The 15336-nt window shown below is 35.8% G+C and overlaps 2 protein-coding genes across 2 annotated transcripts; both read right to left on the minus strand.

The window, feature by feature from the left end:
- Positions 1-3008: 3008 nt before the first annotated feature.
- Positions 3009-5191, minus strand: LOC114396717 (eukaryotic translation initiation factor 3 subunit G-like). The gene is made up of 2 exons (XM_028358843.1): positions 4639-5191; positions 3009-3761 (listed from the first exon to the last, which is right to left on the minus strand). Exons 1-2 carry the CDS (start codon positions 4973-4975, stop codon positions 3226-3228), a joined length of 873 nt encoding a protein of 290 aa, XP_028214644.1. The 5' UTR covers positions 4976-5191; the 3' UTR covers positions 3009-3225.
- An 8520-nt stretch (positions 5192-13711) lies between these two features.
- On the minus strand, positions 13712-14389 carry LOC114397053. Its single transcript, XM_028359183.1, has one exon. The coding sequence runs from the start codon at positions 14387-14389 to the stop codon at positions 13712-13714; it is 678 nt and encodes a 225-aa protein (XP_028214984.1).
- Positions 14390-15336: the final 947 nt, after the last annotated feature.

A 15336-nucleotide genomic window follows, 5' to 3' on the forward strand; every position in this document is an offset into this window, starting at 1 on the left:
ATTAAGGATTGGAGAAAATATTATTTTTTAGGATAAAATATAGAAATGATCACTTAACTTATTTTTGTTTCTAAACCAGACTCTTAATTTTTAGAAGTTGCAAAATAGTTCCCCTATTTAATTATAAACATGTTAGTTCTTTAGTAAAATTTATTATATTTTTTTTGCATGATTTTGATTTTTTTTTTTTATAGATTCATAACTTAAAACTTTTCTCTTTAAATTCACCTACAGAAACCAACTTATTTCAGGCCCAAAAGACACGAACAAGATAAGCAATAAAATGGTTGATTTTGCTATTAACACCTCAATTTTTACTAAGTACACTCCTGTGTCCCTTTCTTGCCTCTCAAATAGCCATTATATCCTTTGTCCTAAAAAAGTACACCCTTTTTTTCTTTCTGGAAATGTATTTCCAGAATTACATATACATTTTCTAGAAATGTATCTCTAGAACTCTAATTCATAGTTCCAAATATATACTTATGGAATATGTATATATTTTTTTAATAAAATATCACTTAAGAATTAAGATGGTTGACAAGAAATAAAAAAAAGATGATAAATGCTTATTTTATACCCATGTTTGTTAGTCTTATTTTTATCATATCATTAGTATTCTTTAAATCATATCTAAAATCTTTTTTTTCATTTATCTTTATTATTCTTTAAACCCTAATTTAAAACTCTTCATCATATATTCATTATACAATCCTACGTTTCATCATTATTATACAATATTTTGTGTTTTTCTTTATGTGACAATGCATTTTAAGGTATGTTTATCACTAACTTCATGTGACATTCAATCGTTGACTTAGACTTGGATTAAAAAATGAATGAACGCACTTAAAGGAAATAAACCATTGTCAAAAGTTTTGCTTTGTAATTAAGGTGTATAATATATGAAGTTAGTGATGAACGTATCTTGAAACGCAATGTCATATGAAGAAAAACATAAAATATTGTATAATAATGATGAAAACACTATTATATAATGAATATATGGTGAATATAGTTTAAAATTAAGATTAAAAGAATAATAAAGATAAAGATGAACTAAGATTTTAGATAGGATTTAAACAACACTAATTATAGGGTGAAAATAAGATTAACAAACTTGGGTATAAGATAAGTGTTTATCATCTTTTTTTTACTTCTCGTTAATTATCTTAATTTTTAAGTGATAATTTATTGAAAATATATACCTATTATGAATGTATATCTCCGGAATGATAAATCATAGTTTTGGAAATACATTTCCAGAATATGTATATGTACTCTAGAATGACATTTTTGGAAAGCAAAAGGGTTGTACTTTAAGAAAAATGATATAATGGATAATTGAGAGGTAGAAAGGAAGGTACATGGTTCTACTTAGAAAAAATGACGGTGTAAATAGCAAGAGCCTAAAGGCTCACTTTCCATCAAGCTTAGTTCTCTCGAGAGTGAAAATCAATTGAAAAAATGTTTAAAATTATGTCCAAACTTGAAAACCCTAAATTTTACAAAAGGAATATCATGTAATTAATTAAATAAGTAAGATGGTTATTTTAGAACTTTTAACAATTAGGATTCAATTTAGAAATAAAAAAAACAAATTAAGGGGTCATTCCTATATTTGATCTAGTCCTTAATATAAGACACCATCTAAAAACAATTGAGGGTCCTTTTTATAAAGTATTTTTCAATTACTATGAAACATTTAATTTATTTCATTATTTACCCTTCTAAATATTTATGTTTTTTTTATTGATAGTGAGATATAATGTCCTTAAACTTTAATATTTTCATATCATCCATAACAAGTTAATAATTATTAACATGGGTAAAATTGATATATTGATAATATATTTTTAAAAAACCAATAAAACAAACTAATTTACCTATTTTTATTGGCACCTGTAATTCTATTACAAGCGTCTTATATTAAAGTCAGAGAGTATCTTATTTCAATAACTAAAATAACCTTTTTTTAATTTTAGTACTATAAAACCTTTTGATTAAAACAACACAATTTATTAAAAAAAAATGCTAACACTCATCTTATTGAATTGATTTTGGAAGTATAAATATACCTTCCTGTCCCTAAAGTACTTAAAAAGAAGTAAAATTAAAACAACACAATTTATTAAAAAAACACATAATATTAAAAAAATATAAGTTAACATTTGATTATTATAATATTGTATTGATTAGTGTCAACACAAATATGCGCACCTTATGTTTCTTAGGAAAAAAACTACTTTGAACTTTTATCTTATGTAAAATCTACTTTGAACTTTTCTTTTGTTTTAATTAATTTTTAATTTCTTATTATTACAACGATAATTATTCTGACAAGTTAGCAACAATAAATTAAATATACAAAAAATAAAATAATAATATACCTGACACTATCAATTTATACTAACAAGTAAAATCAATGAATAGAGGAGTTCATACATTAGTTGAAATGAAATGAAAAACAGATGTCTATTTAGAAATATGTATATAAAATTTAGTTAGGTTGTTTGCTTTTTTTTTTTTTTTTTGATATTTGGATGGAGAAAATATTATATGAAAAGAAATAAATAATTCTTATATTAAATGACATTTAAGTTTTTATAATACAGTAAAATATAATTACAATTTTTAGTTTTCTACAATATAATTATTTTAAATGATATGCATAAAAGTATTAATACAATCAAACAAGTTTTTTACTATTTAGTTTTTAAAATATGTTCTGAAAACAAAGTAAACAAACAACTTTTTTTTTCCATTTCCATAACAGTATAAAAAAAATATCAAACAGATTTTTTCTTTAATTTTATTCTCAGAAACAGTTTCAAAAAATTATTTTATAAAACAATTTTTAAAATAAAAAAATTGGAAAGAGAAACAAACAGGTCCTAATAATACTATCATATGACACAGAAAGGAAATGTATTTACTCCAAAAAAAAAAAGATACAGAGGAGACACAGCATGCTTAGGAAGAAGAAAAATGATAAACCATAACTCCTGTAGGCTAAGAAATATCAACCATTTTCACTTCCAAAATGTGATACTTTATAGGTGAGATGATACCTGATTATCAATGACCAACATGAGATCTAGAATGAATGTATACTTTTAAATAATAAATCATCTCAAAGGAAACAGATAGTACAGGACTCAGACTACAAAAATAGAAAGACCTTCAAAATACCGTTTTAAAGAAAGAGGCAAAAACATTCAACATTTAATTTGCCCTTGGGGTTGCCCATTCAACTCTAAGGATGAGATTGTCATAGCCATACCCATTGAGTTTGTTAATAGCTCTTTGTGCATCTTCCCTGTTGACAAAGTTAACAAAGCCAAACCCTCTGCTCATGCCAGTCTTCTGATCAATGGCAACATAGACTCTGCTGACAGGACCGAAAGGACGGAACAGCTCCAGCAAATCAGGCTCTCTCGTGTCCTCAGAGAGGTTAGTTACCCTCACAGAATTCTCATCATTCCTGCGCCGCATATCAGATCCAGTAGTCCTCTCAGCACCTGCCCTCATACCAGGAGGCACATATGCTCCCTTGGTTGCACCAGCAGTGGCTGCCACAGTGTCTGCCGCCGCAGGTTTATCGACGAATCCCTCAGATGGCGGGGCAAGATCCTTGTATGGACACCTTGAGGTCCAGTGATCACCCTTCTTCCCACAAGTCCTACAGACCATAAGAACAGCACCTTTCTGAAATTGAGCCAATGGGTCTCCAGCATTCTTTGGCTCCTCTGACTTGGCACCTATTAACAATCACAGAATCTTAGAGCTATTATATACTGATGATAGACCACTTGGTACCTATACTATATAAATTGACCTCAAGTTTAAATCTTGACTTTAATGCTTAACCAGAGAGTTAATTTTTTAAAAAAATACAGTAATTTAGGACACCTTTACGTATCACATACTCCATTAACACTTATTATTTCTCTCTATCTGAACCTCTCTCTTTCTATCACATAACACTTATTATACCAATACAATTCTCTCTCTTCCCCTCTCTTGGTGTTAACTAAGAGATTGGGGTCTTTTTCATTTTTAAAACAATTGCATACTACTCAAAAATCAATTTCTAATTCAAAAATCTATAATGTTGTTTCCAAAACAAACATTAAAAAAAACAGAGATATTTTTTCATCTTTTTCTGTTTTCATCTTGTTCAACATTCCGTGTCTTACACCACCCTCCACCAGTTGTCTGAGCAACCTTGTTTAGTTGCATTTAAAAAACTAAAAACATTTTTTGAAAATATGGAAATCAAACACACCCTTATTCTCCAAATCAAAGCAAATTCACGCAAACATCGGTATCACAACACCAAAATGAAAGGCCAAAAACAATGCAACAAACAGTACCATATCATATATTTCTAAATTCTGAATGTTCCCCAGATTCATAAGCAAAATGAAACCATTCAGTTTATGTATTTTTCCAACACCAAAAGTAAATCGTATCCATCAGACATTATTATCACAATCCACAGGCACAGAAAACACAATAAATCAATCAAACAAGAAAACGCCTTTTAACAACCAATTATGAAACAAAGCCTAGTAATATTCGAAAAAACTAAAAACGAATGAAAGAGAGAGAGAGAGAGAGGGAGGGAGGGAAAACCAAGAGGCTTGGGGCGTTCGAGTAGGATCTCTTCGGTGGAGACCATGGTGAGGCGGGCACCAACGTCTTCGTGGACGGCGTCGCCGAACTTGGGCCAGGAGCGGCGCTCGACGGCGCGTTTGCTGAGACGCGCGTTGGCGAGCTTGCGCGTGCGCGTGGTGGTGGTGATCTTCACCTTGTTCCCGTCCTCGTCGAACTTGTACTCGATCACCTTCTTTATCCCGTTCTCGTCGGGGCCTATCACCTGCCGCGGCGGCAGGAGGAAGTCCAGATCCTCGCCGTCGTCCTCCTCGAGCTCACCCCACCGCAGCTTCGCCGGTTCTCCTTGATGCGCCATTGCAGCAATTGCAAAACCCTAGTTTTCTTCTTCTTTCTCGGTTTCTCTCCTCTTCTTTACACTCGGTGTCACTGAACGGCCACACGGAGAGAAAGAGGCAAAGTGGGAGGACGGTGAGAGACTGAAATGTTGTTAAGATTTAGGGTGTTGTTGTCGTGTCGGATGATTGGGCCTTGGGTTCCAAGATAAGCCCCGAATTTTGGCAACTGCTTGGGGCACCCAGCATTTTTGTGGAAAACCCAACAGTTTATCAAAATGTCGAAAATACTTATAAGGGTATTTTTCGTTATAAATAATAGGTTACGTTTTTTCATTTTTGTAATGCCTATTTTTTTCATAAAATCTCACTTCCTTAGTGTAATTTGCTTCCATTATCTTCCGTTAGCCTCTTTTTTTAAACTTTTTTTGTATCCGATTATATACGTGCGTTGATCATGAATATACGGTGAAGTTTGGTGGTTTTTCGTCACTAGAGTAGAAGAGATGCGTATTTCTTTTTAATAAATACATATGGATTGACAATACGTATGGTTCAAACAGATTAACAATCTGTATGAGCCAAATAATCCGTATGACCATACAGATTGTGGTTCATATGGATTGCTAATCTATAGGTTTTTTTAAAATTGTAAATATAATTTTCTGATTTATTTATTTAATTTTTTTTGTAGTGTAAGTTTTTTTTGTAATAGTTTTAGAAATTTTATAAATATTGATTTGGTGATATTATTTTATAGTGGTATAAAACAAAAAAAAATTTAATTTAGTAATTAGATTGGTAAAAAAAATGATAATATATATAAAATTTTAAAAATTGCTAAAGCTAACATTAGATTGCAAAAAAATTAATTTAGTAATTAATTGAAAATAATTTACTAAAGTTGATAATTAAATAATTTTGATATTTAACTGAATGTTGTATTTAGATGTTTATTAGAGTGATTAATAGTTGAAAAAATTTGGTATTTAATTGAATGATGTATTTAGATGTTTATTACAGTGATTGAAAATTAAACAAATATGATATTTAAGTAAATGATGTATTTAGATGTTTATTACATCAATTGATAATTAAATAAATTTGATATTTTATTGAATGATGTATTTATTAGAATTTATATGATATTTATTAGTCATTTATTTAATTATAATATGATTTTTTATTTGTTATAGTTGAATATTTTAATGAAGATATGTAGTGAAAATGTATTCTGTGACTATATGATGTACAATACATTTTTTTAATTTTGTACAGAGCTATATTTGTGTCGATAAAAAATGAGGTGATTGTATAATTTTTTTAAATTGTTTTTTATCATTGAATTTGTTAAATGTTTTATTAAGATGGACTAAGAATAATGGATGTATAATAGTATCATGTTTGAAGAAGTTGATATGTATTGAAAATGAGAAAGATGCTGGCGTGAAAATAGAACACGCTGATTGCTTTGATGCCTTTAATACTTCTCAGGTATTTATCTAATTTGTTGTTGGTACAATAATTATATTATATAAATGTTCATTGATCTCAGACCTTCTTTGAATTGTGTTATAGTTGTTTGCTACCCGTGATAAAGTTTTGCGTTGGGCTCGATCGGTGGTTCATGAAATTGGATTTGTTGCCGTGATAATGAGGTCAGACACAAATATTGGTGTTAGAGGAAGAGCCTCATTTCTGTTAATAGCTTGTGAAAGGAGTGGTGAGTATAGGCCTAAAAAGAATGATTTGGTTAGAACATGCATTAGCAGTAGAAAATGTGAATGCCCGTTTAAGTTACGTGCAAAGGCAATTTTGGGAGGAGAAGGATGGATGGTGAAGTTAATTTGTGGGACTCACAATCATGAAATGGTAAAGTCATTTGTTGGGCATCCATATGCGGGTTAACTGACTAAAGATGAGAAGATTGTTGTTGCTGATATAACGAAGTCCATCGTGAAGCCAAGAAATATTCTTTTGACGTTGAAGGAGTACAATGCCAACAGTTATACAACAATCAAACAAACTTACAATGTCAAAAATGCTTACCGTTCTTCCATAAGAGGGAGTAACACTGAAATGCAACAGCTCATGATGTTGCTTGACCGAGATCAATATATTCACTGACATAGGATGAAGGATGAAAATGTTGTACGTGATTTGTTCTAGAGTCATCCTGATGCAGTCAAATTAACCAATTCTTGTAATTTGGTTTTTTTGATTAACAGTACCTATGAAACAAATAGATACAAGCTGTCGTTGCTTGATATTGTTGGTGTTACACCAATGTGAATGACATTCTTCACTTTTTCTTATTTTGAAGGAGAACGTCTAAATAATGTTGTTTGGGTTCTACAATGATTTTTGGGTCTTTTCATGAAAGTTGATGCACTCCCTGAGATTATTGTTACCGACAGAGATTTGTCTTTGATGAATACAATGAAAATTGTATTCTCGGATGTTACGAACTTGTTGTGTCGGTTTCACATTGACAAGAATGTGAAGGCAAAGTGCAAAACCTTGGTTGCTCAAAAGAATGCATGGGATTATGTGATGGAGGCTTTGGGGAGTTTGGTTGACTGTCTATGTGAGAGTTATTTCAATGAGTACCTTAAAAACTTTGAAATGACTTGCTCTCTATGACCTATGTTTGTGGACTATGTATGCCAAACATGGGTGATTCCACACAACTACTAACAGGTATGAATATTGTTTTTTGTTTGTGTTGATTTGTTTAAGTGTTGACCTAATTTAAAATGTTGCGTTTGTTTATACGTTGTTGTATATTTCATTTGTAGGGTTGAGAGTGCTCATTGGTCATTAAAGAGACTTCTAAAAAACAGCCTTGGTGACTATCACAACCTACCCTTCAAGGGGGGCGAGCGAGACTCGAGGGTGGGTCTTCCAAGAAAGGAAAACACGAGGGAGTCGCCACCAACGTTCATTTAAGGAAAACGTTAGAAAAACAAAAAAGGGGTCTACGAATTTTAAGAATAAGGGTTCGGGAGTCGTTTACGTGCGGGGAAGGTATTAGCACCCCACGCGTCCGTCACAAGGGACGATAGCCTTTAATCAAAATGTGCAAAATCATGACTTCAATATTTATTTATTTGTCCCTTTTTAATGTTTTTTATCTTTTGGGGTCGACAAGAGCGTGGCTCTTGCTCCTATGTATCCTCAAGTGCGATGAGGAACTTAGACCTACGTAGTTCTTAAAAGCAATAAAGTTACGCATAGGATTGATTTTAAACTTTTGAAAGGTTCATTTTAATTGATAAAAGTAAAAGAGACCGTTGAGACGTTGAACCTTTGAACGGATTCAAGCAATTTTTGTGGATAAAAGCTTGTTTATGTGTTGATTTTAACTTTGGTTTCAGTTATTTACTTTCAAAATCATTAAAAGAAGACTTGCAAAGTAAATGACCGATTGAAACTTTATTTTACATTGATAAACCAAGGTTACGGCACGAACAATCGGTTGAAACTTTATTTTACATTGATTAAGTGAGATTACGATACAAACGATCGGTTGAAATTTTATTTTACAGTGATAAGGTGAGATTATGACACGAACGATCGGTTGAAATCGCTTTACACAAAGAAATGAGATTACTGATTGTAGAAACATGAGATGAAGATGTGAAAAGCAACAAGAGGGACCTCTAAGGGTGCATAGAGTGAATTCAAAGTTTCAAAATAAAAACTAACCGATTGACGGATGAAGAACAGTGTAGGAATCACTCACGGATGCGATTCGGAAGCGTCTCGGCCTCGTTTTTTCTTATTCTTTCTCCTTCTTCTCACTAATTTCACTAAAATGCTCTTAATGTAAGAAGTTGAACCCTTTACCTCAGCCCCCTCACACCTATTTATAGGAAATGAAGGGTGGAGGTTGCACAACAGCTCGCCTAGGCGAGCTCAGGTTGCCCAGGCGAGCTGGTTACTTCAGCCCTAAGCTTTCTGGTGGCCTAGGCGAGCCAGAGGCTAGCTTGGGCGAGCCAGAGGCTAGCTTGGGCGAGCCAGGGGCATGAAAAAGTCACCAAATGACCATTTTGCCCTCCCTTTTTGGTATTTTCCGCATTCCTTTTCGAAATGTCGAAAAATCTTACGGATTGGGCGACAACTAGTGTTAAGCAGCTCAATTCGGCTGGCAAGAATCAAAACTTTAGCAAATGATCGTCCCCGGACGAAATTAGGGGCTAACAGTTGTCTCTCTTTACTTATCTTTTCGTTGAAAATGAAAAGGTAAGTTAAGATAAGGACACTAATTTCATCCTAGCGATCTCGCCATCCGACCAGCCATTAGCGGAACCCAAGCATGTGAAACCTGTCAAAAGAAGGAATGTAAAGGGCATTAGGTACATCAAACAAAAGACCTTGAAGTCTTGAAAAGTAAAGGAGACATTGAAGTCTTGACAGAAGACTCTGATAGTCTTTGAAACAAAAGACTCTGAGGGTCTTTGAAAATGTAAAGAGCGAAAGACATTGATAGTCTCCGTAAGGCAACAAACTTTGACAGTCTTGGAAAAGTAAAGAAGATTGTGATAGTCTCGAAACAAAAGACTCTGATAGTCTTGGAAATGTAAAGAAGACTATAATAGTCTTGACGAAAGACATTGAAGTCTTTAAAATGTAAAGAAGTAGATGACCTTGATTGTCTCTGCAAGACTCAAGACCTTGATAGTCTCGAAAATGTAAATAAAGTAGATGACCTTGATTGTCTCTACATGAAAACAGACTTTGATAGTCCTAAAAATGTAAAGAAAAGCAGATGACCTTGATTGTCTCTGCATGACAAGAGACTTTGATAGTCTTGAAAATGTAAAGAAGAGAAGATGACCTTGATTGTCTTTACATGACAACAGACTTTGATAGTCTTGAAAATGTAAAGAAGACTGTAATAGTCTTGACAAAGGACATTGAAATCTTTGAAATGTAAAGGGGCAGATGACCTCAATCGTCTCTACAAGCCAACAAACTTGGTAGTCTCAGAGGCAAAAGACTCTGACAGTCTTTGAAAGGTAAAGGGCAGATGACATTGATAATCTCTGCACGACAAAAGACTATGATAGTCTTTGAAAAGTAAAAGGGCATATGACCTTGATAATCTCTGCACGATAAAAGACTCTGATAGTCTTTGAAAAGTAAAAGGACAGATGACCTTGATTGTCTTTGCACGACAAAAGACTCTGATAGTCTTTGAAATCTTTTCACTAAAATGCAAACACGCTTAGTAAAGAAACAAACCTCCAAACCGATCAGAACAACACATATCTTTGAAGAAAAACAATGTGACTACTGGGGGATGAAAGCATGCAGATAGAATTTCTCATAACCAAAAATGAGATTTAGATATTAGCGTTTTGTTTCTAAAGGAGCATTAGAAGAAACACTGGGCCCAATCGAATAGGGGAAAACTGCTCAAGGTGTATAAAATCTCACACAGGCAAGTGTTTCATCCTAATTCCAGACCATTGATATGTCATAGATTGACTTTGCAAGTCATTTCCCATCAAATCAAAGATAAGATACGCAATCATCATGAATCAATAGGGCTTTATGAGGTGGGATTTTGGTAGGGAATTTGGCTTTGGATATTATGGCCTTTCCCTTTTTGTTTCTTTTTTTTTGTTTGACATGGGACAAGAGATGACACAGATTCCGTTTGTAACTGAAGCAGGTGATTGCTTTTACACCCTCAGGGCCCAACCAAGTTACCATTGCTTTTCTTTTATATTTTTTGTCTTTTGGAAATTCTGCATATTGTTTGGATATTGTCTAGTCCAAAGAACCCCCTTTTCTTCTTTTTTTTTTTTTTCCTTTCTTCAATCTTTGATTGATTGATTTTTTTCTTTTTCTTTTCTTTCTTTTCTTTTACTTCTTTTTTTTTATGCACATCTATAACCCAAGGTAAGAGAAGCTTCTCTTGAAAAATCTTCCAGTTCTCCTTTCTCCTTTGTTTTTTTAGGGTAAGGTTGGAAATTTCCATCCTAGGTCAAGGGTATGGCCAAAAATCGATGCTTGGCTCAAAAGGCCTATAAATGGCGGGACATGATTTATGTCGGATATCTGTTTGGCAAATGGTTCAGGAATAAGGGAATGCCCCAATCATTTCCATGAAACGCATATTATGACAATTAGAAATTCATGCAAAATAAATCATTGCACACATCCATGTGGACACTCAAACACAAGGCTTTTGTGGCCATGCAAACACTAAGGTGCAGGGTTTGTCTCCCCATTCAATCAAACCAGTGTTTTCGAAAATTGCTCCTTTATCAAGTCACGCACACATCCGAGTCCATTTAGGCATTTCGGGAAAATCTTCCATGGCGTTCACCCTTTAGGTGCACATTTCTTTTTTTTTTTTTCAAAAACCTTTTTGTGTTTTGATCCGTGAATTTTCCAAAGAAAACTGGCGGTCGTTCTTTTTCAAAAGCGTGTTGGCTTTTTTAGTTTTTTTTTTCTTAGTTTTTTTTTTCATAGAAAAAGAGTTTGTAACCTAGGCAAAATTGTTACCCGAGATTATATTTTATCAAAGGAACAAAAGGCGTGTTAATGAAAAGAAACCAAATACACAAGACCCTGTTTTTGCTTAGTTATTTTTTTTATTCAAACAAACCATCACAATGTAATAGTATGACAATACGCTAGGAGCGGTAAAGTTAATCACAATGAGATAACACAAATTGAAAGCGATAACATCAAGTCCAGGTCTATCACAATGAGATAACAAAAACTGAAAGCAATAACATAAAGTCTAGGTCTATCATCATGAGATAGCAAAAACTGAAAGCAATAACATAGAGTCTAGGTCTATCATCATGAGATAACAAAAACTGAAAGTGATAACATCAAGTTCAGGTCTATCACAATGAGATAACAAAAACTGAAAGCGATAACATAAAAATAAGACAAAATCACAATTTTTCAGGCGATCATAGTCGTGCAACTCTGCCTCCTCAAGTGAAGAAATCCAGCACATCAGCCATATCCTCATCCTCCTGAGCTCCATCGTCGTCCCCAGGGGCCCCTACGGGTCTTGCCCCTGTCTCAAAATTGGGCTAATCTCCAGGCCATGCAACTGTGGCCCTGAACTACTCGGGGGTAGGCCACGGGAAAGGACTAGTGTCCTGGCTCTGCTGGTGCATAGTGTACCGATAGAAGGTCTCATTCATCTGCACCTGACCCCTGAGCTTTGAACAAATGGAATGGCATCATGCAGAAAATGTGAAACAACACCACAAAATACCTATATTACCTTTCGCTCACCCTTGCCTCAGTTTTGGTATGGTATTGACCATCACTCAAAATGACTCTTTATTCATCCTCCGATTCGTAGGACGACAATATGCAAATGCATGCATGCTTATGATTTGGATGTTTAAGTGCAACAATTAAATAGGTGTTATCGTGTTCAATTTTACTTAAACGCTTACGTCACCCCATTAATTGGGTCAAATGGCTCTGGATTCAGTGGGTAAGATCGAAAGTGTATGTTCTTAATAAGTAAAAGACACAACACAGGAAGTTTAAGATGCAAATCATCAATCCGATATTTATTAACATTGTGATCATGGTTTACAAAGGATTTTAAGACCTTGGAGATCCCAATGAGTCCTTAGAGAACAACCATGTATTGAACCTTCTAGCTGCCCCAGGCTTTATGCATAATATCGTTTGATGATATCGGAATTCACAGGCGAAGGCAATTCTTCGTCGTCCATGCTGGCAAGCAACAATGCCCCTCCCAAAAATGCCTTCTTCACAACAAAAGGTCCTTCATAATTCGGAGCCCATTTTCCCCTATGGTCTTTTTGAGCTTAGGATACTTTCTTCAAGACAAGATCCCCTTCGCTGAACTTGCATGGGTGTACCTTCTTATCAAAAGCGTTCTTCACTCGACTTTGATACAATCGTCAATGGCTCATGGCGGCCAATCTCTTACATTCTATAAGATTCAACTGATCAAAGCGAGTTTGGGCCCATTCTGATTCCTCTAATCCTTACTCAGCTAGAATTCTCAAAGAAGGGACTTCTACTTCAAACGGAAGCACAACCTACATCCCGTAAACCAAAGAGAACAGGGTTGCCCCAGTTGATGTGCGTATCGAGGTTCGATAACCATGCAACGCAAAAGGGAGCATCTTGTGCCAATCCTTGTATGAGACAATCATCTTCTGAACTATTTTCTTGATGTTCTTATTAGCAGCCTCAACTGCCCCATTCATCTTGGGCCTGTAAGGCATAGAGTTATGGTGTTGGATCTGGAAATCCTCACTCATTTCCTTCATCATTTCATTGTTCAGATTGGTGGCGTTATTAGTGATAATCTTCCTAGGCAAACCATACCAGTAAATTATCTTGTTCTTGATGAACCTAACCACCACACTCCTAGTCACGCTAGCGTACAAAGCCGCTTCAACCCATTTGGTGAAGCAGTCAATGGCGACCAAAATGAAGCGATGCCCATTCGAAGCTTTGGGCTCGATAGCTCCAATCACGTTTATACCCCACATAGAGAGCGGCCACGGTGGTGCCAAGACGTTCAAAGGCATGGGTGGAGCATTGACGTTATCAGCGAAGGCCTGGCACTTGTGGCACTTCCTCACATGGATACAACAATCATTTTCCATAGTGAGCCAGTAATACCCCGCCCTTAGAATCTTTTGGGCCATAGCATGTCCATTGGCATGTGTTCCAAAGGATCCCTCATGCACTTCCACTAGCATTTGCTCAGCCACCTTGGCATCCACACATCAGAGAAAAATCATATCATGGTTCCTCTTGTATAGGATATTCCCACTCAGGATGAAGCCGGCCGCCAACCTTCGCAACATTCTCTTGTCGTTGTCAGAAGCCTCTTGTGGGTATTCCTTGTCTTTGATATACCGCTTGATATCGAAGTACCAAGGTTTAGCATCTTGCTCCTCTTCTATCAAGCAACAATGTGCAGGCTTACCGCGACATCTGAATTCGATATACGGCAAATCCCCATGCGGGGTCAATTGGAACATGGACGCCAAAGTGGTAAGGGCATCGACCATCTGATTCTCCTCTCTAGGGATATGGTCAAAGGATACGTCATCGAAGTACTTTATTAGTTTCCGGATGTAGACCTGGTAGGGTATCAACTTATGATCCTTGGTCTCCCATTCTCCCATCAACTGGTGGATTACAAAGGCTGAGTCCTCATATACCTTGAGAAACTTGACCTTGAAGTCAATTGCCGCTTGGATTCCAAGGGCGCATGCCTCATACTCAGCCATGTTGTTCGTGCAGTCAAAGCCAAACCTAGTTGTGAAGGGTATACACTGCTCGTCGGGGGTAACCAAAATCGCCCCAACTCCATGGCCTAATGTGTTGGATGTGTTGTCGAACCACACAATCCATTTGTCCCTATCCTCATCCTCTGCCTCCTCCTCTAACAAGGTCATGATGTCCTCATTCGGGAATTCTGGATGCATAGGCTGGTAGTCGTTGATGGCTGTTGAGCCAGGTAATCTGCTAAGGCGCTTCCCTTTATCGCCTTTTGAGTGACATAAACAATGTCGAATTTTGACAGCAGAACCTGCCACGGAGCGATCCATCCAGTGAGAGCAGACTTTTCAAATATGTACTTGATTGGGTCCATTTTGGACACCAACCAAGTGGTGTAGCTCAGCTTGTACTGCCTTAGACGGTGGGCTGCCCACCCCAGGGCATAACATGTCCTTTCGAGCAAAGAGTAGTTCATTTCACATGTTGTGAACTTCTTGCTTAAGTAATAGACGACTCGTTCCATCTTTCCGAACTCGTTACGCTGCCCCAACATATACCCCATCAACTCATCCAACACGATCATATATAAAATAAGAGGTATTTCGGGCACCGGTGGCACAAGCACAGGAGGATTCATGAGGCATCGCTTGATCCTTCCGAACACCACTTGGCAGTCGTCGTCCCATTGGACAGACTGGTTCTTATGCAAAAGCTTAAAAAGAGGCTCACAAGTGGCGGTTAACTAAGATATGAACCTTGCTATGTAGTTCAGACGCTCTAGGAAACCTCAGACCTGCTTCTCAGTGCGCAACTTAGGCATTTCGAGGATGGCTTTTACCTTGTTCGGGTCCACCTCTATCCTTTTCTGGCTTATAATAAAACCAAGCAACTTTCTCGACTTGAGTCCGAAAGTGCATTTCGCGAGATTCAACCTTAATCGGTACTTATGCAACCTATTGAACAACTTCCATAAGTTGACGAGGTGTTCCTCCTTGATCTTTGACTTGGCAATCATATCATCCACGTAGACCTCAATTTCTTTATGCATCAATTTCTTCCCTCCTTTCTAGGGCACTCCTCCTCACGTCAGGGCGCGTTGGCTCATATCCCAGTCCAAACCTTC

This window comes from Glycine soja, chromosome 18, assembly GCF_004193775.1.
Source record: "Glycine soja cultivar W05 chromosome 18, ASM419377v2, whole genome shotgun sequence".
NCBI lineage: Eukaryota > Viridiplantae > Streptophyta > Magnoliopsida > Fabales > Fabaceae > Glycine > Glycine soja.